The 24,869-nt window shown below is 35.7% G+C and overlaps 1 protein-coding gene and 1 pseudogene across 1 annotated transcript; one reads left to right on the top strand and one right to left on the bottom strand.

Moving 5' to 3' along the window:
* Positions 1-8,665: 8,665 nt before the first annotated feature.
* Positions 8,666-9,727, bottom strand: LOC148589800 (uncharacterized). The gene is made up of 2 exons (XM_088515101.1): positions 9,391-9,727; positions 8,666-8,793 (listed from the first exon to the last, which is right to left on the bottom strand). Exons 1-2 carry the CDS (start codon positions 9,725-9,727, stop codon positions 8,666-8,668), a joined length of 465 nt encoding a protein of 154 aa, XP_088371227.1.
* A 13,583-nt stretch (positions 9,728-23,310) lies between these two features.
* LOC132172255 (RING-H2 finger protein ATL80 pseudogene) lies at positions 23,311-24,168 on the top strand (annotated as a pseudogene).
* Positions 24,169-24,869: the final 701 nt, after the last annotated feature.

Here is a 24,869-nt window from a genome sequence, read left to right as displayed (position 1 = left end):
AAGTGTTGATTAAATGATTAAATTTATCTTTTCCTATCAGCTTAAGCTTTTGGGACAAGTAGTAATTTAACATAGTATCAAAGATAAGGGTTCTGAGTTTGAACCTTGACTCCATCATTCACTACCCATTTAATTAAAATATTCCACATATCAATTTTCATCCGGAACAAGATTTGAAGAGGAATACAGAGCCTAGGGCGAGGCATTAGATTCATGCTGAAATGCATGGTTAAAACGATTGTAGCAATTTATTGCCATAAGGTTGTGCTTGTTGCACACTTGGCAAGTGAGACGAGAACCCCCGGATGTGACAGAAAAATAATTACCACGACCTTTGCCTCGAGAGGAGTAGCCATGGCCTCCTCCATGAGAGGAGTATCCACTGCCACCAAACTGACCTCCACAACCAGATGAAGAAAAACGACCTCTTCTGCCACGACCAGGAGTATATGCAGTCAAGTTGGCTAAAGACAGAGAAGTCTGAGGGTGGTTGATGCTGAGCCAAACACATCTCATAGGCATGTTTTGGACTTATCTAAATTGCAAGCAGCCTGTCATCATTAGAGTAGTCACGAGTCGTTCGAATGGTACAGCTTTGTAATCTATCCTACTTAGGCTCCCGCACATATTGTTTGAACGATTACTTTATATTGTTCGAATGGTAGCGTTTCCATTCCATCCTACATCGCTTATTGCCACACCGTTCCAATGGTAGGGTTTCTCTTTATCCTATGTGGCTTCCTGCGCATGTCGTTCAAATGGTTTCTTTCCACCATTAGTATGGTCTTGGACAAGTTTCTCTAAGTGTCTTTTCAAGTCTAATTTTTCCTAATTTCTATCTTAACTATTGTTTATTATTTATCTCTCGTGCTTTCGTTAAGGGGTTCTTAATTCTAGTTTAGAACGGGATATTACCATAACAATCTAATATTTATTAGTAGGATAAGCGTAACCAAAATGCCAAAATAAGGACAAGTTAAAGGTAAATCAATTAATTAGTGGGTTTAAAATCATTAACGTTTAGAATGAAATAGTAGGGAAACTACATTTACCAACTCTAACTACCAACAAATTTGCAATGTCTACCTTAATGTTTCAATTTTTGAAATGTCTTCCCTAATCTACCATTGAGGTTGCAATGTTTCCCTTCCATGAGCTAATGTGACAAAAATAGCATTGATAAAAAAAAATAAAAAAGAGAATATATATATATATATATAAGCTAAAAATTCATAAAAATATAAAAGGAAAATATCATTTTTTTTTTCTAGATTTTTTATCAAAATTATTTTTGTCATTTTTGGCATGGAAGTGGGACATTGTAACCCCAATGATAGATTGGGGAGCAGGAAGACATTGCAAAAATTGAAAGATTTGGATGAAATAGCAAATTTGTTGATAATTATAGGGGATAAATGTACTTTCCCTGACATAGTATGTATTGGTATATAAGTTCATATTTTCTCAACTATTTGTTTACGTACATACAGTATGTCATATTTTTTAATTGTGTTCAAAATGATATAGAGGTACAGTCAGATTAGGAAGAAGCTCAGTACCATGATATTCTATAGCTCACGCAAGAAGAAAGATGGATCTTTCGTCCCTCCCCTTAATCAAGAAAATGAGGTAAGCAATTTCTACAAAATAATAATTATATGTTAAATCTTTATTTACCTTTTTAATTTAACTATACAAATTATGCAATAAATTGTTATTTTGTTGGTCCAATTGAAGATCCAAGAGGCTATATCTCAACCTATCCTTGATGGATCCTCATCCACTAGCGAGTTGGATGAGTATAAGCTGAGGTATGAGGAGGCAGAGAGAGAGACCAACAGACAGCGAGAGAAAATAAGCTCCATTGAAGAGGAAGTGAGCTCCTTGAAGAGACAGCAAACACAGTTGCAGCAAGAAATGGAAGCCAAGCAGAGACAGTTGGAGCAGCAAATTGAGTTTCTCCTCTCACGACTCCAAGTCCGTAGAGACCCTCCTACATAGGGTTTTTTTTTTTTTTTTTTTTTTAAGTGAAAAACATATTAGGTTAACATATAAGTTCAGTATTTCATGTCAAGTTTATCAACTTATTTTAAAAATACACAAATTTGTTTTTCCCTCATTAACTAGTACTGTAACACTCCAGTCCCATATTGGGAAGATAAGAAGAAGCCCACATAGAATGGATGGTTTACAAAGATAGTCATGAGTGCTAATTAAGTCCCACATTGTTTAGTTATTATGTAAAACTGGGCTCTATAATGAATTATAGGGAAGCTCCAAATTGACTAGCCTTTTTGGGGTAATAGCGCATATGTGGCTAGCGTTTTTCCCTAAGTCGTTACAAATGGTATCAGAGTCATAGCCCAGCTTGAGATGGGGGGAGCGTGCACAAGCCCATGAGGGTTGCTAGCGAGGACGCTGGGTCCTAAGAGGGGGTGATTGTGATGTCCCACATTGCCTTGGCATGGAAAAGATGATGTGTTTATATGGAATATACTCTCTCTAAATGGTATGAGGCCTTTTGAGGGTAAACCCAATAATAAAACCATGCGGGCCTGACCCAAAGCGGAAAATATCATACCACTTGGAGCAGGAGTGTTATATAGCGCTAGCCACATCTGCGCTATTACTCTAAAATGACTAATTAATTTAGAGTAATAGCGCAGATGTGGCAAGCGCTTTTTCCTAGGTCGTTACAAATGATATTAGAGCTATTGCCTAGTTTGAGATATGGGGAGCGTGCACAAGCTCATGAAGGTCGCTAGTAGGCACTCGCTGGGACGCCAAGAATGGGCTAATCCCATGAGGGTTGCCAGCGAGGATGCTGGGTCCTAAGAGAGGGTGATTGTGGCGTCCCACATTGCCTGAGTATGGAGATGAGGATGTATTTAAATGTATACTTACACCCTTAATGACAACAACGCGTTTTACAGTTGTGATAGTCATGATCCCATTAGAACTCTGCAGTTAAGCGTGTTTTTACGATAGTAGTACTAGGATGGGTAATCTCCTAAGAAATCTGGTCTGAGAGAGTCAAAGTGGACAATATTGTGTGTCAATGGGGTGGGGAGTTACAACTACTCTCCATCAATATAGCCCCATGAACCGACCACTCTTCCATCCCCCCGTTACAAAATTTGAAATGAAGAAAATACGCAAAGTTTAGAAACAAAATTTACATAAAATACCCTTAAAATTAAACAAATTATGAAGAAAAAAAAAAGTATCAATGTAGCATTTTTTCTTTCTTTTCTTTTTTTTTTTTTTGAAAAAAAATTACAGTTCCAACGTAAAAAAGAAATCAACAACCAAAATTAAAAAACAAAAAACAAAAACCAAAACTTAAACTTTAATTTTAATTTTAATTTTAATTTTTTTTTTTTGTTTTTAAAAAAACTAATTCCAAGTTAAAAATTAAAAATTAAGAATTAAATATAAACTTTAACTTTTATTTTTAATTTTTAATTTTTTAATATTTCTATTTTTTATTTGAGTGTATTTTTGTCATTTCAATCTAATTTAATGAGACTCCCGAATGGCGGGGGGTTTTGGTAAGCAAATGGTAGTTCAGAGAGTGTTAAAGTGTTGATTAAGTGATTAAATTTACATATTCCTATTAGCTTAAGCTTTTAGGATAAATAGTAATTTAACAATCGGGTAGTGAGAGTGTCAGTTCATGGGGTCATATTGACGAATTGTGGTAGTTCATGGGAAAAAATGTAATTACCCCTTATTATTTTGTTCGGTATATACCCTACATGTATTCTTGTGCTAGATCTTATTAGTAAATATATTCGCATAAGCATAGGAAATTGAATTAATTTAGCATTTATATGCAATTATAAAATAGAGATTAGCTCACAAAGGATGTGCAGAGAACGGATTGTATATTCAATCACACATAATATTATAGAGGAGGGGCCTATATATAGAGACCAATAATAGAAATACATGTACGATGCCAATAACTAATGTGGGACAATTTACAATTTATTACCTAAAAGCCCCCCTTCAAACTCAAGATGGAGTGTGAGATGCCAACTTGAGTTTGGAGATAAGACTGCAAAAATGCCATGGAGGATGTGACTTTATGAAGAGGTCCGCGAGCTAATTATGGGACACAATTGAACGATCAAAGTGCAGTCAGCCGTGAAGAAGATGCTAATAGACAAAGTGACAATCAATCTCAATGTGTTTGATCCATTCATTTTTTCAATGGGTTGAAAGTTAGACGGAAAATGAAGAATTGAGCTTAGAATTGTATCAAATTCTCCAATTAAATGTTTAAATTCTAGCAACCAATATTCTCAACATTTAATAACAAAAAATATCATCCAAATTACAAGACCAGTTAGATTAGGAATTGAGCTTAGAGTAGGAGAAAAGAAAAAGAATTTTTTGTTGTAAAATTAAAGAAAATAACAAGACAAGATAAAATATTGCAGTATATGAAACTAGTTCTTCAGGAACTATGTATTATTCTTCTCTATTATTGTGTGATTTACATACAACTCAATACTCCCTTTTATAGGCATGAAATCATAATGGGAGGTTAATGAATATGAAATGGGGAATATGAAACAAAAGGGTTAATCAATTTATTACATGGATGTTATAGGAATTCTAAAAGATGACATGAATGTGTAGAATTCCAAGAGATGGAACTAAATGGTCATCCACCTAATGCATGAATGCATTCATAACACTCCCCCTTGGATGACCATACACTAAGAATATGCCTCGTTAAAACCTTGCCAAGGAAAACCCAGTGGGAAAAAACCTGTGGCGAAGGAAAAAGAGTACAATATTCTTGTGTGCCTTCGTATGCTTTAAGATTGCCTCATTAAAACCTTGCAAAGGAAAACCCAGTGGGAAAAACCTTAGCGAAGGAAAAAGAGTACAATCAGCATAATCATTTTACTCCCCCTCATTAGCATGAAGAGCTTCAATTGTTTATGATGAAAGATCCTTCAGTCGGCGCATTCCAATGTTATTCACCAACTTCTTAAATGTTGCAGTTGGTAATGCTTTGGTAAATAAATCTGCCAAATTGTCACTTGATCGTATCTGTTTAACATCAATATCACCACTCTTCTGGAGCTCATGTGTATAAAAGAACTTTGGTGAAATGTGTTTGGTTCTATCACCCTTAATATATCCTCCTCTGATCTGTGTGATACAAGCAGCATTATCTTCATATAATATTGTCGGGCTATCTTTGATTGTGGATAAACCGCACTTTTCTCGAATGTGTTGAATTACTGATCTTAGCCATATGCATTCCCGACTTGCTTCATGAATTGCAACAATCTCTGAGTGATTTGAAGAAGTAGCAACAAGTGTTTGCTTGACAGATCTCCATGAAATAGCAGTACTTCCACTTGTAAATAGATATCCTGTTTGAGATCTACCTTTATGCGGATCAGAAAGAAAACCCGCATCTGCATATCCAATTAATTGTGAATTTGAACCTTTTGAATAAAATAATCCCATGTCAGCTGTTCCACGAAGATATCGTAGAACATGTTTGACCCCATTCCAATGCCTTCGAGTTGGTGCAGAGCTGTATCTTGCTAATAAATTAACTGAAAATGCTATATCAGGTCGTGTGCAATTTGCAAGATACATCAAAGCACCAATTGCACTAAGATATGGTACTTCAGGACTAAGAATTTCTTCGTCATCTTCTCGAGGGCGAAAAGGATCTTTTTTCACATCAAGTGACCGAACAACCATTGGAGTGCTCAAAGGATGAGCTTTCTCCATGTAAAAGTGCTTCAGGACTTTTTCTGTGTATGTTGACTGATGAACAAGAATTCCATTTGGAAAATGTTCAATTTGTAAACCAAGGCAAAATTTTGTCTTTCCAAGATCTTTCATCTCAAACTCATTTTTTAAATACGTGGCAGTTTTTATGAGCTCTTCTGGAGTCCCAACAAGATTTAAATCATCTACATAAACTGCAATGATAGCAAATCCGGATTCTGATTTCTTAATGAAAACGCATGGACAAATTGGATTATTCTCAAATCCTTCTTTCAATAGATATTCACTAAGACGATTGTACCACATGCGTCCGGATTGCTTTAACCCATATAAAGATCTTTGTAGCTTGATAGAATAAATACTTCGGGATTTCGAATTATATGCTTCAGGCATTTTATATCCTTCAGGGATTTTCATGTATATATCATTATCAAGTGATCCATATAAATATGCTGTAACCACATCCATTAAACGCATATCCAAACTTTCTGTAACTACCAAGCTAATCAAAAATCTAAATGTAATTGCATCCACTACAGGGGAATATGTTTCTTCATAATCAATACCAGGTTTCTGCAGGAAACCTTGTGCAACAAGTCTTGCTTTGTATCTCACAATTTCATTTTTCTCATTTCGTTTTCGTACAAATACCCACTTGTATCCAACAGGCGATACACCTTCAGGTGTTTGGACTACAGGTCCAAATACTTCACGTTTTGCTAATGAGTTCAATTCTGCCTGAATTGCTTCCTTCCACATTGGCCAATCATTTCTACGTCGACATTCTTCGACGGTTTGTGGTTCAATATCATCATTACTTCTGGTAATGTCAAATGCAACTTTAAATGAAAATATGTTGTCGACAACAATTTTGTTTCTATCCAATATTTCTCATGTACTTACATAATTTATTGAGATCTCATTATTTTCAGGTACCTGTTCCTCTTCAGGAGGTAACTCTTCAGGAGATTCCTCTTCAAGAGGTTCCTCTTCGGGGGATTCCTTTCCAGGAGAATTTTGTACAGAAAGTTTGGATGGATCAATTTTCGTTGCCTGTTTTCTGGGTAAGGCCTCTTCAGGAGCGCCGATTTCATTTCCTTGTGCTTTTCTCTTCCGGGGAATCTTATCCTTTGCACCAATAGGTCTTCCACGCTTCAGGCGCGCCTTAGACTCATTTGCTGCTGTTTTAATTAATTGTCCTACAGGGACTTCTATCTTCGCTGGAGTATTAGCAGCTGGAATGTGAGACTTAATTATTTTCTTGTTGTCAGTAAATGCATCTGGCAATTGATTTGCAATACTCTGCAAATGAATGATCTTCTGAACTTCTAGTTCACATTGATTTGTACGAGGATCAAAATGAGATAACGTCGAATTATTCCAAGTGATTTCTTGTCGTGCTTCTGGCAACGACTTTTCTTTCCCTAGTGATGGGAATATGTTTTCATCAAAATGACAATCTTCAAAACGTGCTTTAAAAACATCACCAGTTAAAGGCTCAAGATATCTAATGATAGAAGGAGAATCAAAACCAACATAAATTCCAAGTCTACGTTGAGGTCCCATCTTAGTGCGTTGAGGTGGCGCAATTGGAACATATACAGCACAACCAAAAATACGAAAATGAAAAATATTTGGTGGTTGACCAAATGCAAGTTGCAAAGGGGAATATTTTTGGTAAGCTGTTGGTCTGATCCGAACTAATGATGCAGCGTGTAATATTGCATGTCCCCAAGCAGAAACAGGTAATTTTGTTTTCATAAGCAAAGGTCGAGCAATTAACTGAAGTCGTTTAATAAACGATTCAGCTAAACCATTTTGAGTATGAGTATGAGCAACAGGATGTTCAACATTGATTCCAATTGACATGCAATAGTCATAAAATGCTTGAGATGTAAATTCACCCGCATTATCCATCCGAATAGATTGAATTGGATAATCTGGAAATTGTGCTCGTAATCTAATTATTTGAGCAAGAAGTCTAGCAAATGCAACATTACGAGTAGAAAGCAAGCAAACATGTGACCACCTCGATGATGCATCTATTAAAACCATAAAATATCTAAATGGTCCACATGGAGGATGAATCGGCCCACATATATCTCCTTGAATTCTTTGTAAAAATGATGGAGATTCAACAATTACCTTAGAAGGAGATGGTTTGATAACAAGTTTACCTTGAGAACATGCAGCACAAGGATAATCACTTGGTAAAAGAATCTTCTGGTTCTTTAAGGGATGCCCATGAGAGTTCTCAATTATTCGACGCATCATAATTGTTCCCGGATGTCCAAGACGATCATGCCAAAGCATAAACATCTTTGGATTAGAGCACTTCTGGTGCATCACAACATGTGATTCAATTGTTCTTATTGTTGTATAATACAACCCGGAAGAGAAAGCAGGCAGTTTTTCCAATATGAGCTTCTGGCCCGAAATTGTTGAAGTAATATAAAGATATTCATCACTGCCTTCATTAGTGGTTTCAACATGATAACCATTTAGACGAATATCCTTAAAACTAATTAAATTTCTTCTAGATTTAGAAGAATACAAAGCATCGTCAATACAAAATTTTGTTCCTTTTGGCAATATAATATTCGCTCTTCCAGAGCCTTCGATAAGGTTTGATGAACCTGATATTGTATTGACACTAGCTTTGTTTAATATCAAATATTGAAAATATTTCTTATCTCTAAGAATTGTGTGCGTTGTACAACTGTCTGCTAGACACAAATCTTCACCAATCATTTTGGAATTAATCATTCCATCAATATGACCCATACCTCTATATAAAAACAAAATATATAATAAATTTCATTAATCAAAAAGAAAATAACAAAATACAATGAAATTTGACAATGTAAACATACTATAATTAAGACATAAAGAAAACATATTAATTGTTGTAGACATATTCATCACCAATCAGAAGATCAGTATTTGTGTTAGAGTCTACAAAGAAATCAGAAACATCAAGATGAGTGCTACCCTCTCCATTTAGAGTATCAAGAAAAATTGGAGAATCTTCAGGATTATTGTGATTAGCAAAATTCATTTCAATCCCCTTTTCTTTTATGGAGGCTTGATATAGATCTACCAGATGTTTAGGCGTACGACAGGTACGCGACCAATGTCCTTTCATACCACACCTGTAACATTTATCTTCATAGTTCTTTGTAGGTTTATTCTGTAAACCTTTGTTTTCATTTTGTTTTGCCTCAGTGTGGTTCCACTTCTGGTGGTATGGGGTATTTCTTTTGTAAGAATTATGAGTACGTTCCCCTTGACCTCTATAATTTTTTCTACCACGTCCACGTCCATGACCACGGTTTCCTTTATTACCATGAAATGAGGTTCCATTTGCTTCAGGAAATGGTGTAGAACCCGTTGGACGAGATTGATGATTTTTCATTAATAGCTCGTTGTTTTGCTCAGCCACTAGAAGACAAGATATCAGTTCAGAATATCTTGTGAAATTACGCTCTCGATATTGCTGCTGCAGGAGCACATTCGAGGCATGAAATGTGGTATATGTTTTTTCTAACAAATCCACATCAGTGACTTTTTCTCCACACAATTTTAATTGTGAGCTGATTTTAAAGAGTGCAGAGTTATAGTTACTGACACTCTTAAAATCTTGCAACCTCAGGTGCATCCAATCATAGCGAGCTTTTGGGAGGATAACTGTCTTCTGGTGCTCGTATCTCTCCCTTAAATTATTCCACAAGGTCAAGGGATCCTTTACTGTAAGGTACTCAATTTTTAATTCTTCATGCAGATGATGGCGAAGAAAAATCATTGCTTTAGCGCGATCCTGCTGGGATGCTTGATTATCTTCCTTAATAGTATTTCCAAGATTCATAGCTTCAAGATGGATCTCAGCATCAAGGATCCAAGATAAGTAATTTTTGCCAGAAACGTCAAGAGCGACAAACTCAAGTTTTGTAAGATTTGACATTATCTATACAAAAATATATCAAGAATTAAATAAATAAACATTATTTAAAATTAAGTGATATTATACACAAACCAAAAATTTTCAAATATAAACTATTATGTTCATAGCATTAGTATGATAATATTCTAGTTCATATAAATCTCACATGGATATGCAAATGTTAGAATGTTAATTAACAAAATAGATAATAAGATTACTAAACGTTAAAGAAACTTACAATGAATTGAGAATAGCTCACGGATAGCTTTTGATGTTGAAGATCAAAAGAACACCACAATTGACTAGAGCTTCGTGCTGATAACGTGTTGTAAAATTAAAGAAAATAACAAGACAAGATAAAATATTGCAGTATATGAAACTAGTTCTTCAGGAACTATGTATTATTCTTCTCTATTATTGTGTGATTTACATACAACTCAATACTCCCTTTTATAGGCATGAAATCATAATGGGAGGTTAATGAATATGAAATGGGGAATATGAAACAAAAGGGTTAATCAATTTATTACATGGATGTTATAGGAATTCTAAAAGATGACATGAATGTGTAGAATTCCAAGAGATGGAACTAAATGGTCATCCACCTAATGCATGAATGCATTCATAACATTTTTATTATTATTATTATTATTATTATTGAGGGTGCCGTGTGGAATTTTGGGTAGGAAAAAAAAGAATTTTTTTTTTTAAAAAAAAAATAATCAAAGCTTAACATGGCTCTGCCACTGGACTTAATTGAGCTTAGGGTATAGGAATATGTAGACTACGGGTTGCATTTAGCCATATATTGTTCAAATCTGGGGGGAAGCTTTCATTGATGGTTTCAAATAACTTATATCTATTTCAAGGATCCTATTGATAGGATGTCAACGGGTCTGTTCGTCTGGAGTTACCCAAGATTATCTTTATACTTTATTTAGTTAAACGTATGCCTTAGTTTATTCGGATCAGGTATTAATGTATGTATTGTATTTGGTGACCGGTCTCTGACCAATACATTTGGAAACATATCTATGTTATGATGCTTTTAGTTTCGCTTTAGTTATTATAATTGTGGTTTTTAAATTATTGCTATCTATGTCCCTTAATTAAAGTCTTCTACTGCAGTCTCTCTTCGAAGAGGATGAGATCCGTGAGTCTTGTTCTAAGAGGGATAAGGCTAAGAGGCGTACCATGGAGTCAATTACCAGTTAATGATTTTCTTAGGGCATTACACTGTGAGTGTAGACCCACCAAACTATTCTCAATTCTAGAGAATAGCAAGAAGCATAAACTTGAGAAAAATAGATTTTTCTTTATTGAATATTTCTCACAATTCTTATGCACTCACAAGTATGTACCAGTGTGCAATATGCTTCTATAAAGTCGTCTATTTATAGATTTGGGTTTATTTGAACAGGTGAAAAAAGAGTTTATAGGATTAGAAACCTAGTAGAACTATGATTACCAATCCTAGTAAACTAGGAATCATGGTCAAAAGGGGATTACTCGCCTTATGGCCGCCAGCCATGGGGAGAGATTCTCTCCCTATGTGTTACGTAGGGCTAGGTTTAACCCAAGCCCCTTTGCATGAAGTTCAAGGCTTGGGCTTATTTTTATTTCATTGGCCCAATGCTCTTTTAACTTTGCTTAAACCTGTAGGATTAAATTCTCTGAGCCCAAAGCTCTTTCAATTGCCTAAGCCTTTAGGAATTAAATTCCTAAGCCCAATCAATTCCAAATAACAAGCTATACAAGAATTAAATTCGTTGGCCCAAGTTTTATAAAATAAAACAACCCAAATAAATAAATACGTAACCGAGGTCTAAAACAAATAGTTAACTTACATTAGCTCAAAGAGGGACCTAAAGGAAAAAAAATACAATTAGCTCCAATAGGCATGTGACACTTGTCACCCATGACATGTCACACGACACTATTAATCATAATTGATTTCACTAAATAAATGTGATTGCACTCTAATATGTATTTTTGAATTAATCAGTTCATCCATGTGATATACTTATTTATTACATATTACCCCTCCATTGAGTTATTTTGTAGTCGAATCAAAGCTCATACACTATTACTTTATTCATTGCCTCTTTTCCTTGAGTACCCGATTTAATTACATGATTATCCTTTGTACCCTGTGAAACTCTATCTCACCTTGTATATATAAGTTTCAGTAAATCCCACTGAAACTCAGGCTCTAGCTTCGGAATAATCATTACCATTAAAATCTAAAGCAAGATGAATATTCCTCTTCACTTTGTTCCTGACAAACGATTTGGCTTCCTTCTTGAAGAGGGTGTTCCCACAATGTTACATGCGATCACCCAATGCACGGAGATGTTTACCATAGAAAGATCTCACTCATAAATCGGATACTCAAGGAAATTGTGAGGAGCAGCAAATCTAGCCAATAAATCTAAAATCCCCAAATATAAACAAGATCAACAAATCCCATGTAAAATTCAACTACCAAATTACTTAGTTTTGGGTCCAAAATGGTCTAATTATTTAAATAAAAAACATGACTCTATCAAATCAAGTAGTATAGCATCCATGTTTAGTAGTATTCCACAACTCAAAACAAATATTATTTAAAACGAGAGATAATTGAGAACTGGCATCTAACAAGTCTTGCTTTCACACATTCTCCGAGAAGCCTTCATTTGAATCTGTAATCAGAATATGCTCTATATGTGAAATGCAATTTAATAAAGTAAGTAGTGAAGAACATGAAGAAATATGCATCATGTTAAGTAGAAGGCCAACTAGATAAAAATTATGCTTAATGCACAAAATACCCAAAAGACATCAAGTAATCATCATCTCACTCATCCACTTCAATTGTTAGATCTATAATTTCTTAATTTTTTTTCATTATATATTCTAATGTTTCTTTATTTAGTAGCATTTCTTTAAGAAAAAGATTCTTTACACTAAGGCCAAAATTGCTTCAGTGTGTTTGATGTAGGACGGTATTTACCTATATTTTTGTGCAAAAAGAAAAATATTAAAAATATCAAAAATAATATTGGAGCAGTGCCGTTTGATCAGAATTTTAACCGTTTTCAAACAATGAAAGTACAAAAGGAAAGACTTGTCTCAATTCAAGCTGATTGTCAATTATATTTAATTTTCTACTTAGATTAGGATTTTATTTTATTTTATTAGGATTTTATTTGTAGAATATTTTATTTGATTAGGACTTTATTTCTTTCTTTACTAGGATTAGATTTACTTTAATTATTCAATTTCCTTATTAGAATTATGTTTACTTTCTCTACAAGTATTTCTCTTCTATAAATAGGCTAACTTGCTGTGTAAAAGAGACTCATTCGAATTATTTTTAAATTAGAGAAGTTTCTTTTAAATACTCTGTGGAGTTTTAGCCTACTGGCTTGTTTATCTTTTGCTTAGAAGACGCAAACGCTTCTAATTGTTATTACTTAATCTTCCACTACATTAGTTGGTATCAGAAAAGGCTTTATCTTAATCATGGCTAATCAGTGCAATGGTGACGAACTTCTCTAACAACGCTACTTGTAGGAGAGGGGCTCTTCTGAGGGCTGAATTCATGGGGTATTTGAGTTGGCATTATACAGATTCGATGGCCAACTTCTACTACAACAACAACTTCTATAACGACGTTGTTCATGAGATGTTGTTTTGAGAGGTAAATTTTGGGATTTCCAGCAAAAGACCCAAGAGTTCCAGCAAACAACACAACAGGTGATATGCTAGTTGCAAGAGATGATGGAGCGCATGTAGAGGAGTCCTATTCGTAATCACAGGGAAAATGATGCCTAGGATGATGATAAGATTCGAGTGAAACCCGTTCAATTTTCTTATGTTAACAGATTCCTTGACGATGGCGTAAGTTGCATTCGACCTGTTCGTAGCCATATTCATAAATCTTCAAGTAGGCACTCTGCCATGAAGAGAATATTAATTAGGGATAAATGCAAAATTGGTCCTTTTGGTTGGCCTAATTTACAAATTAATCCTTGTGATATAAAAAACAATTTATAGGTCCCTATGGTAGGCCAAAATAACATTTTACTTCCTAAATTCATTTTCTGTTAAATGACTTAACAGAAACTGTTTCTTTGCCACCTCACACCCAATAAAAGTAAGACACGTGTTCTTTTTTTTATTTCTACTATTAAAAAATGACAAGTAAGCTTTGAAGATTATGGGCATCTTCGATCTATGAGTTATTCTGAGATTTTTGGGCATCTGCGTTTTTGGAGTAGTGCGTTTTTGGGCAGTCTTTCTTTGGAAATTCGGATTTTTTTTGGGGCATTGAAGCATCTTCAAAAATTGTTTCTGGGCATCAGAAACAATTTATCCCTCTCTCTCTCTGTGTTGTTTTTTGTTTTTGTTTTTGTTTTTGTTTTATGGCAAGCATAATTGTGCTGTTTACTTGTAGGCACAATGATGAACATCAAATATCATTTTGGAGTAATATCTTTATTTGAAACTTCAATTGCTTGAACCCAATTTGTGGTGAAAAGGTTACATTTTGCAGGCTGTAGAACTTACTAGCACCTCCTTTCTCTGTTTATGATTCTCTGCTTACCATTGTGACGTTTTTGGCTGTTCTCTGGTGGTGATTTCAGTTATGCTACGAAACCCAACAACTCGCTTGAAAATGGACAGTGAATCGGTGAGGAAGATGAAGACGCACGGTGGGGATATAGGGCTTAGGGTTATTTACCATAGAATTGACATGGAGAGTGTGTTCTGGCGCCTCAAAATAACATGAAAAAGGTTACCTATCATTTTTTAAAATCCGAAATTAAAAAAACACATGTCGCATTTTTATTGGGTGTGACGTGGCAATGAGACTGTTTCTGTTAAGTAATTTAACAGAAAATGGTTTCAAGGAGTAAAATGTTATTTTGGCCTACCCTGAGGACCTATAAATTATTTTCTAAACTACAGGGAATGATTTGTAAATTAGGCTAACCACATGGACCAATTTTTCATTTATCCCTATTAATTATGGTGAAAAGGATTTGGAGGCTATTAATTTGGTTGAAAAAGTGAAGTTTCTGTTAGAGAAAAATATATGTAGCCACAATTATTGGTTTCTACGACTACACCAGTGGAAGAACGACAACTATCTCCTCCGCCAAAGGTGCAACTCATCATGATCACTACAAAAATTGGCGAGTCCTTTGAAGAAAACGGAGAAGTTGAAGGTAACATCCAAGAAGATATTGTCGGAGAGATTTTTATGGAAGGAGACAAAAAGTAAAAGTCCTGTCATGGAGCTATCTATGTAGATTTCTCCAAGTACCTTTCTATGGAGGAGCCACGTGTGCTATGTCCCAAATAAAACTCGAGCACGAGTTTTTTTTAAAGTGAGGGTGTTTGATGTAAGACGATATTTACCTATATTTTCGGTGAAAACGAAAATATCAAAAATATCAAAAAAAATATTGGAGTAGCACCATTTGATAAGAATTATACCCATTCTCAAACAATGGAAGTATAAAAGGAAAGATTTGTCATGATTCGAGCTGATTGTCAATTATATACAATTTTCTATTTTAGATTAGGATTTTATTTTATTTGATCAGGACTTTATTTCATTTCCTTACTAGGATAGTAGGATTATGTTAACTTTAATTATTCCATTTCCTTATTAGGATTAGGTTTACTTTCTCTACAAATATTTATCTTCTATAAATTGACTAGTTTACAATGTAAAAGAGACTCATTCAAATTATTATTAATTAGAGAACTTTCTCTCAAATACTCTACGGAGTTTTTTCTTGGATGGTCTCCTCGTTTGACGAAACTTTCTTCCTTACCCACCTCTTGAGAGAATGTTGGCATCTATTTAGTTTTCCTTTAATAGTGGTCCAAGGATCCTCCTTTCTCGATTTTTCTTCTGCATTTTCTAGACCTCTTCTTTGTAGCCAGCCAACTTGGACCAGCTTGCCTCAAACCAGAAGGCCCTAGCTTTATTCCAACCCCCTTCGTCACCTGCATTGAAAGAGATGAACATAGGATTGTGATTTGAGCTTCTGCACACCAAGATACAGACATCCATTGCAGAAAACAACTCACAACATTCTATATTAGCAACTGTCCTATCTAGCCGTTCTTTGGTGAACCCTCTCCCCTGACGACCATTATGCCAAGTAAATTTGGGTCCCCTAAAGCCCAAGTCGTTGAGGTGGCAATATTCTAGGGCTTCTAGAAATGCTCCATCAACCCCTAGCCCGAGACGTAGCTCCCCATTTCCACCACAAATAGTTTAAAACCTAACTTTTTTTGCAAAAATTCAACTTTTTTATTTGTCATTTTGGTTTCCATAAGGAAAACCACACATGGCTTCTTCTCCTTTACTGTCTTGCAAAGATCTCTGACTGTCTGAGGGTTCCCACAGTTCCAGCATAATGCACTCATGGCAAGCGGCGGGGTTGTGACACATGCTCTACCAGAGCATGATATCTTGGGTCAATATTCTATGTATTTCGTTTCCCTTTTTTCTCACTGATGCTTCCACCGTCCACTAGTAGGAAATGCTCCTTTCGTTTCCTTGCAAGTAACCAGCGTGCCCTCACTCCTCGTCTCCCAAGCAAAACCTTCACAATGCCTTCTTTTCCGACCTCATGTTTTCATACTCTCATCAACGAGGAACGCATAGGAATGGTCCCACTTAAGGGCTTTTCCTTCACTAGGGCGAGACACCTCAATATCTCTCATGGGACTCTGGACAAGTGTTGTGGAGTGGATAGAAGATCCTTTCACGTCACAAGAGCATGAAAACGTGTTTCCATGCAACCTCAAACATGTATTATTGTCTCATTCTCTATTCCCATTGCGCCCTCACACCATTTTCTCCTTTAAAGTATCCCATATAGACATTTGAAGATCTTCCAGTGGGCCACCCCTCTGTACTACATTCTATATTAAAATCCCCTGTATCATGGCATGGAGTGATCCCCTCGATAGCATCGTGGTATCTGTAATTCCTAGATCCGCGTTGCCTCCCCACGAATAACATCATTTGTTTCCTCCTTGTTCCCTAATTCCATATGTCCATAATCGTAGCTTGCCTTACTGGGAATTGACAAGTTGTCCTGCTTAGCAAAATTACTAGCATCTTCTTGCAACGTGGGCAAGGAGGTCCCGGTTTGCACCCCGCTGTTGCCTGCACCAGAACCACCACCACCATTGCCATCCCATTCACCTCCCAATTTATTATTGTGTTCTTATTTAGAAAAATTGGCAGCTGTTGTATACTCCATCTTCGTACTTCGAGAGTGGCTCTCTATATATGCATTATTCTACGGTTTGGAGAGATAGCCCTCAACCATGTCCTGAATTGGCTTTCGGATTCAGCCCCTTGAGACCTTCGACCACCTGAACTCCCACACCCTCGAATGCCATGTCTCATCACACCACACCTAAAGTAGAACTTGGGAATTTTTTCATATTGAAAAGCGACCCAGAAATACTCAACCCAACTTTACGACTCTTCCCTTTGAGAAAGGTTTCAGGAGATCCAACACAATCCTCACTCGGAAATACTCACCCCAAGCCACACCAACTTCTGCCACATCTACCTCTTCTAGTTTCCCAATAGATGACCCAATCTAAAAACCAATTTCCTTCCCCATGCAAGCACAAGGCAGGTTAAACATTCTCACCCAAAAAGCCGCCTTGTCAAACTCTAGTTGTGTTGGTGTAGTAAGACAGTCAAATTCTGCCAAAGAAACTAGACTACCATCAAAGGTCCATGGTCGACCCTCCATAATCCTCGCCGTATCCTAGCCATGTTCAAAATCAATGAGAAACAAGTTTTGCCCCAGATCTTTGAAAGAAACCCTGCGGGAAGGCTTCCATGCCTGAAGCAATGGCGTCTTGATTATCTCTTTCCCCACCAAACATGAATGCCCTCAATGTACTAGAGGTGCAAGATCATTCTCGTGGATTTCAACCCCAACTATTCGAAGATCTTGAAGACCTTGATAAACTCCAAAGTTTTCAAGAGGTTCTTTATGAATAAAATGAAGAACATCAAGATGTTCTTCAAGTTCATTAAGAACGCTGATGTAGACTTTTTGTGTGCAAAAATAATCAATAATAAAATTATTACTCGCAATACGACAAATCCTTGTAGGATAGAGCTATATAGAGGGTGTTGAATTTCAAGGACTACACTGGTGTTGTTATCAAGTTTTTCATAATTAAATATAACTTAATTAAAAGATGATTGTTTGTTTTTGTTTAGAAACTAAATGCAAAAAAATAAAAGTAAAAGTAGATTGTGATGAGAGAGAGAAAGAGAGAGAGAGAGAGAGAGAGAGAGAGAGAGAATAGGGGGTTGATTTCACCACTAAGCTCATAAAAATGGTCAATCATAAATTAATAAAGGAAATTCATACTATGCATGATATAGGGCTCGCCTCACTCGAGTAGTCAAGAAAATATAATAATTAAGAAATAAGTATAATCCATCTTCGGTTAGCACGGACCGTCTGCCTTAGCTTTAGATGCAGTATTGTCCGTCTTCCCTAGGTCTGGACTATCAAATATCTTAATAAGTTACACACAATCAATGGATAAGTATAACTCATCTTAGGTTAGTACGAATAGTCTACCTAAATTACACTAAATTAGGGTGTAGACAAATTCCTTTTCCCTAGGCATGGCCTATCAAATCCTATTGATCATATGTCAATTAAAACCGTTATATAACAATCATTCATATAATCACAGAAAATATGAAGGATTGAGTTCAATCAATATAAACAGCTTTCTAAGACAAGAGAAGAATTTCATAATGATTGAATATAAATATTAGGAAAAATTACACTTTACCCCTTAAAGTTGATAGCGATTTTCAATTCAACCCCAAAAGTTTCAATTTTTGCAATCCACCCCCCTTAAAGTTCCAATATTTTTCAATTTAGCCATTCCATCAGTCAAAGCCGTTTTGACTGACGAAATAGTGATCACGTGCGACACACGTGATCACTGTTGGCCTTTTTGTACCCAAAATGCCCCTAAACCCTCCTTCTTCTTCAATCATCGACATTGAAGACTATTCTTCTTCTCTCTCTCGGGTTATATTTCCAAACACTCGATGTTGACAAAATGGATTACTCACTCTAGCTTCTGGTGCAACTTCACCTCACGGCCTCCTGGAGCCAACGCTTGCTGGTAATTTTCCTTCCTAATTTTATTTTCCTAGGAATCACCAAACAACGAAAGAAGGGAAACTCGGTGATGGTCGTATGCTTTGGCTGTCAATTGCTAGCTGTCTCCCTCATCTAGGGCTTCTGGTTCTTCCTCTACCAAACTATTTCAATTCTTGCTCTTTAAGGGTTTTGAATTTTTTTTCTTTCGTGGTTTCTGTCATTTGGGATTATGGAGGAATACAATAATCAACTGAACGAGAATTCCACTCCGAGGGGGAATTTCCTGTACGCATCACTGGTGCTTGCAGTGAATTCTTCTGGTTATGGGAGAACGAGCGAAAATGATGGGAATTACAGTGAATACCAAACGCTAAGCGAAAATGAAACAGAGAGTGAATCAAAATGTTGCCCTATTCTTCTCCATAGAAGCCATCTTAGATTTCTGCAAATTCAAATGAATTTCAAAAAGAAAAATAAAATTCATATACCCAAAAAAGAAAACCCAAAACAAACATGTTAAAATGTCAAAATTAGAACACTACAAGACATTGAAGAAAAAAGAAATTGAACCCAAATCGAAGACGAAATCCCACACCCACTACCCACAAAAACAGCTTATGAATTAGATGACAACGGTTTGGAAGGGATGGGGGCATTTTAGGAAAAAAAAAAGAACCAACAGCAATCACGTGCGTCGCATGTGATCACTGTTCCGTCAGTCAAAACAGCTTTGACTGACGGAATGGCCGAATTGCAAAAAATTGAAACTTTTTTGGGGGGGGGGGTGGATTGCAAAAATTGAAACTTTGGGGGTCGAATTGAAAATTGCTGCCAACTTTGGGGGGTAAAGTGTAATTTTTCATAAACATTAAAATCAATTCTCACAGTTATACAACTATCATGCATATAGAAAATCCTAAATTAAAATACAATTAATATCCAATGTTTTGATAAATGAAAACCCAAGGACATCAATTAATAGAAACTATCTCAAATCATGAGAAAAACATGATTGAACTCATATCCAAGAATCATCACACTAATTGAATTGAAGTAGAACAATTAAAATATCAAAGCCCATATATTCGAAAAATATCAACTTACATGAAAGTATGGTTGCTTTTCATCGGTGAGGCTTTATCCTCAACTTTAGTTAATAAATTAGCTACACATAACTATGGAAAATAAATCCTTAAAATAAAGGAAAAACTAAGCGAAAGGGAGTGCTGGTGTGAAAATTTCGTTCTAGGTCTCCAACCCATTTTTCTGCTCTTTCTCTTGCTTTTTATAGGGGTTTCTAGGGTTGTTTTACCCTAAAAACGGCGCTAGTAGGTGTGCTTGAGCGCCGTTTTTAGGGGTTTCCAGTTTGTTAGACGAGTGCACTCGAGCCCCTAGATGGTGCACTCGAGCACACGTCCATTCGGATGTGGCTTTCCACCGTCTGAATGGGAACTTCACCGTTTGGACCTGGAAGTGCTGAGCTCGATCCCTTTCCTTGGTGGCTTTCTTTCAAGCTTTGCATTTTTCACCTTAAATCCGTAGTTTTCCTTTAACAACTTGCAAAACACTAAAATAACAAAACTAATACAAAACGTTAGATTGTAATACGGCTAAAGGATTAATAAATGCAAATTAAGGGGCTCAAATCTGCAATATTTGGCACTCATCATGTGCATTTGTCAAGATATTTCACATGCAATTAGTGTTGTTAGTCCTTGCAAGGTTTACTGGGAGACAATGAAATGGATGTCCCGTTATTTACAGGAGCTACAGATATTGGTTTAGTCTTTGATAAAGACAGTGATATCAGTTCTAGTGTCATTGGGTATGTTGATTCGAAAGATGTTGATGATCTGGTTGTGAAACGAGGAGATATCGCATTGAAGAAAATTGCCTTAGAAAATCCAGTGGATATGTTGACTATGTCAGTTCTAGTTATCAAATTCAAGAGTTGTTTGGATTTGATTGTTGTTTGTAGCTTGTGATTACCCTTATGGGTGTTGGAGGAGAAGTCATGAGGAGATTTGCATTTTAGACGATGAAATTCAAATCAAGGTGAAGATTGTTGTGGTAGGACTTGTATTTCTCAAGTCAACAATTGTGTGGGAACTAGCCTTTTGGTTTTTCATTAGTCCTTCACGTGGTGGTTTTTGTTTTCCTTTCACCATCTGGTTTCGGTGTTGATCCAAACCGACTTGGAGTTGTTTTCCCAACCTAAGTGAATTTTTTAGTCCAAGTCTTAGTTGGAGTCTTGCAGTTTAGCTTACCTACAACATCTATAAAAGGACATGTTGGCTTAGCTTTTGAAGTAGAGAAAAAATCTATGTAACACACAACAACGTTTGTTCCATCTGACTAGTGTTTTCTCACTTTGTTGAGCCGTAATGCACTTAGAGAAAAAGAAAGTTTTTCCTTTGTTGATTTTTTTCTCTTCTGTATTTTTGTCTTTTGTGTGAGAGTTAGATTTTGGTGTATTAAGGCTTTGGGCTTTGAATGGTTTTTTCTCTACTTTTTTGTACTCCATCTTTTTATAGTGAATTTTCTCCGGGTCGTATCCGCCAGTGGATGTAAGCTTGTTAAGCCGAACCACATAAATCTTGGTGTCTTATATAATTGATTTATTTTATGTTCTTTTCTGCTTCTTTGGGATACTGATTTAGTTTCATGTATAACAATCTTGTACTTATATTTATACTGCATTGTATACTTCTCATTGATATAAACGACCTTACACGATGATATATTTTTACATGGCAAAACCTTTTTGTAAAATTATAAATGCATCTAGATGGAGGATATAGTCAAGATCATCTTTGAGCAGGTAGACTCAGAATGGTTGTAGTGCATGTGGAATAGAGATGATGATAAGCGTAGCGAGATGATCAAGATTATTTACTTGATTTATCTTATTAAGACTCAACCATGATACTCGATGTTTATTTGGGATTTTATTATGTTTGGAGTTTCTTTACTTATTGACGATTTGATGATATTTTGGGTATTGTAACGTTTTGATTTTTAAGTTATTTCTTTTGAGAGATCTAGTATTCACTTTTGATATTTAATGATTAATGGATTTATTTAATTACACAATCTTGAATTAAGTTACAATTATTTTCACTGTTTATCTTATACATAGTTAACTAGTTAAATAGATCTCTAGTGACTTATTTACCTTGTTAATAGACCTTGGGAGGTGCGCTGAGTTATTTGCAAGTTAGTTAATTCTCAAGGGCATTACAGCATATCAAAATTTAATTATGTGGACTTTGGATCTAGACATGCAAAGCACTCAATAGAAGTAGGCTACTTAGAGTACTAGCAGCAGCTTTCCTTTGATTTTCCCTAAGTTTAGGGAACAAAACTACTTTTTGTTCCCTGTCAAAATATATTTCAAAATAGCTTCCATTACATTTCCATATTCCATTAAAATATTATTTATTTACAAAATACAAGTTTCTTACCTACCCTCAAATTTTTCACAAAATTCCAACACAATCTCCAATAAAAGACAAAAAGATGAAAGAAGAAAGAAGAAAGAGAAATGTTTATATTAAAATAATGTATAGGGAACTACGTTTGGTTTCCTAGACATTAGGAAACACTATAGCAACCATTGAGGATTGGTTAAATGTAAGGAATCTGATGTGAGTAAGTTTTTATGGTTTTTCTAAAAAAATTTCTAAACATAGGAAAGATAATGAATGACATATAGGACATCTGCTGGCAAGGCCCAAAATAAGAACAAGACCCTAAATTTAGTCAATGGAAATTGTGAGTGCATTTTATCTCTCCTTGTGTAGGAGCTTCGACACTTTGTACCTTATGTATTAATTCTTTCTGTGTGACAATTGTGTATTTTGACCGTTCATTTCTATGCATGCGGGACATCTTGAGTTTATAATAACAATAGAATAAAAAATTAATTAATTAGTAATTTTGCATCTCATAAAAAGAGATGAATAGATGTAATTTAAATAATTATTATTTCATTAATTTAAAAATATCAATTAATTATTGAGCCCCAAATGACCATATAAAATCAAGTGATGATACGGAGAATGCAAGGCGTGCATGAACAGTAATGCACGCTTGATGTTCTTTTTTTTTAATTATTTTTTTTATAATTAAAATAATAAAATAATATTATATTTTATTATTTTAAAATATTAAATCAGCCGGGCGTGCATTCTCTTTATCATCACTCAAATCTCACTGACATTTTAATCAAAATCTGTACCAAGGGTGACACCCACACCCACCATGCCACGCCACAAAAACTCCCCACTTTCCGCCAACAAAATCATGTCGGCCGCTATTTGATCAAAACCACCAATAGGAATACGATAAAATTTGTTGGCGAGGCAAAGATGGATGCTTTTTATCTTGCTTTGAAGCGCATAATAAAAGACAGTGGAGTATCAAGTAAGCATATCCAATGCCATCGTTTCTCTCCATTGAGCCACTCAATACTCAATATTTTCCATCTCTACAGTGGAGTATCAAGTAAGCATATCCAATGCCATCGTTTCTCTCCATTGAGCCACTCAATACTCAATATGTTCCATCTCTTCTCTCCACTATTTCCATCTCCCCCTCTTCTCTATCTCCATGGCTCAAGAAGCTCCTCCTCCCGCCCCTAGTCCGACCTCAACCACGAGCTCCCACGACTCCCACGAACCGGCCGCTGCTGCCATCCATTTCAATCTTATGCTCATTGTTGCTGCCATTTTATTTGTCTTTGTTTGTGCTCTTGGCCTTCACTCCATGCTACACTGCGTGTTTCAGTATGCTAATCGCGTCATCACTGAGTCGGTCCAATCAGCTGCCTCTCGTCGACTGGATTCGGGGTTAAAGAAGAAAGAAATGGTGGCGTTGCCTACTTCAACTTACGCCTATTCAGGGTCTCCACCATCAGCTTCAGGGTGTGCAATTTGCCTTGCTGACTTCTCCGACGGAGACAAGTTAAGGATCCTGCCCAAGTGCAACCACCGGTTTCATGTCGCATGTGTCGATAAGTGGCTGCTCTCTCACTCTTCATGCCCTACTTGCCGGCACCGGCTTAAATCCGGTGACTGCCGGCCCTCTTTAGAGATTGTCACGGCCTAGTGAAGTTATATTGCTATTAGTAGTTTGTCTTGTTTCTGTCTTTATGATTGTTGTATCATTCTAATTTTGTCAACTTCATAGGGAGATATTGTCTCGGTCTCGTGTACTACCTAGGATAGTCTTGTTGCCATGTTTCTTTTATCCTATTCTATGGAATTATTAGAGTAACAATATATTATTAAAGAAATATTAATGTCACACTTGCGTCTATAGATGAACCAATACCTTGGAATCCTTTTGATGGTGATACTCAAATTTATCACATTAAAATATTATACGATTTGCAAATTCGATACGAATCTAACATGAAACTAACAAATTAGGGCTGAAGAGTCTAACTCGTTTAGTTAAATAAGTCAGATTAGAGTTGACCTATAAATATAATCAGGGGCGAAACTAGCATTTGAAGTTGGAGAATTAGATAAAACACATACAAAAAAAAAAAAAAAAAAAAAAAAAACTTCACTTAACCCCCTTCCCCACCCTCCTCAAATTTATCACATTAAAATATTATACGATTTGTAAATTCAATACGAATCTAATATGAAACTAACAAGTTAGGGTTGAAGAGTCTAATTCGTTTAAATAAATAAGTCAGATAAAAGTTGACCTATAAATATAATCAGGGGCGAAACTAGCATTTGAAGTTGGGGAATAAAAATTAAAATTAAAATTTTTTTTTTAAAAAAAAAACACTTCACTTAAACCCCCCCCTGTTGAATTGTCATCACTTCTGCCATGTCCCTCTAAAGTTCAATTTCTCTCAATTTAGTGTATCAATCTTTCAATTATTTGCAATCTCACCCCTCCGTTAACTTTTTCATTAAATTTTCTCAAAATACCCTCATTGTTTTTAGGGGAAAAAAAAAATGTTGCAAAGA

This window comes from Corylus avellana, chromosome 1, assembly GCF_965113065.1.
Source record: "Corylus avellana chromosome 1, dhCorAvel1.hap1.2, whole genome shotgun sequence".
In the NCBI taxonomy this organism is placed as follows: domain Eukaryota; kingdom Viridiplantae; phylum Streptophyta; class Magnoliopsida; order Fagales; family Betulaceae; genus Corylus; species Corylus avellana.
This window is presented reverse-complemented; position numbering and strand designations above follow the sequence as displayed.

Coding starts and splice junctions, on each gene's coding strand:
- LOC148589800 (XM_088515101.1), bottom strand. CDS start 9,727: ATGTCAAATCTTACAAAACTTGAGTTTGTCGCTCTTGACGTTTCTGGC. Junction 8,794..9,390: donor GCAAGATTTTAAGAGTGTCA/GTAACTATAACT, acceptor ATAATCCTGAAG/ATTCTCCAATTTTTCTTGAT.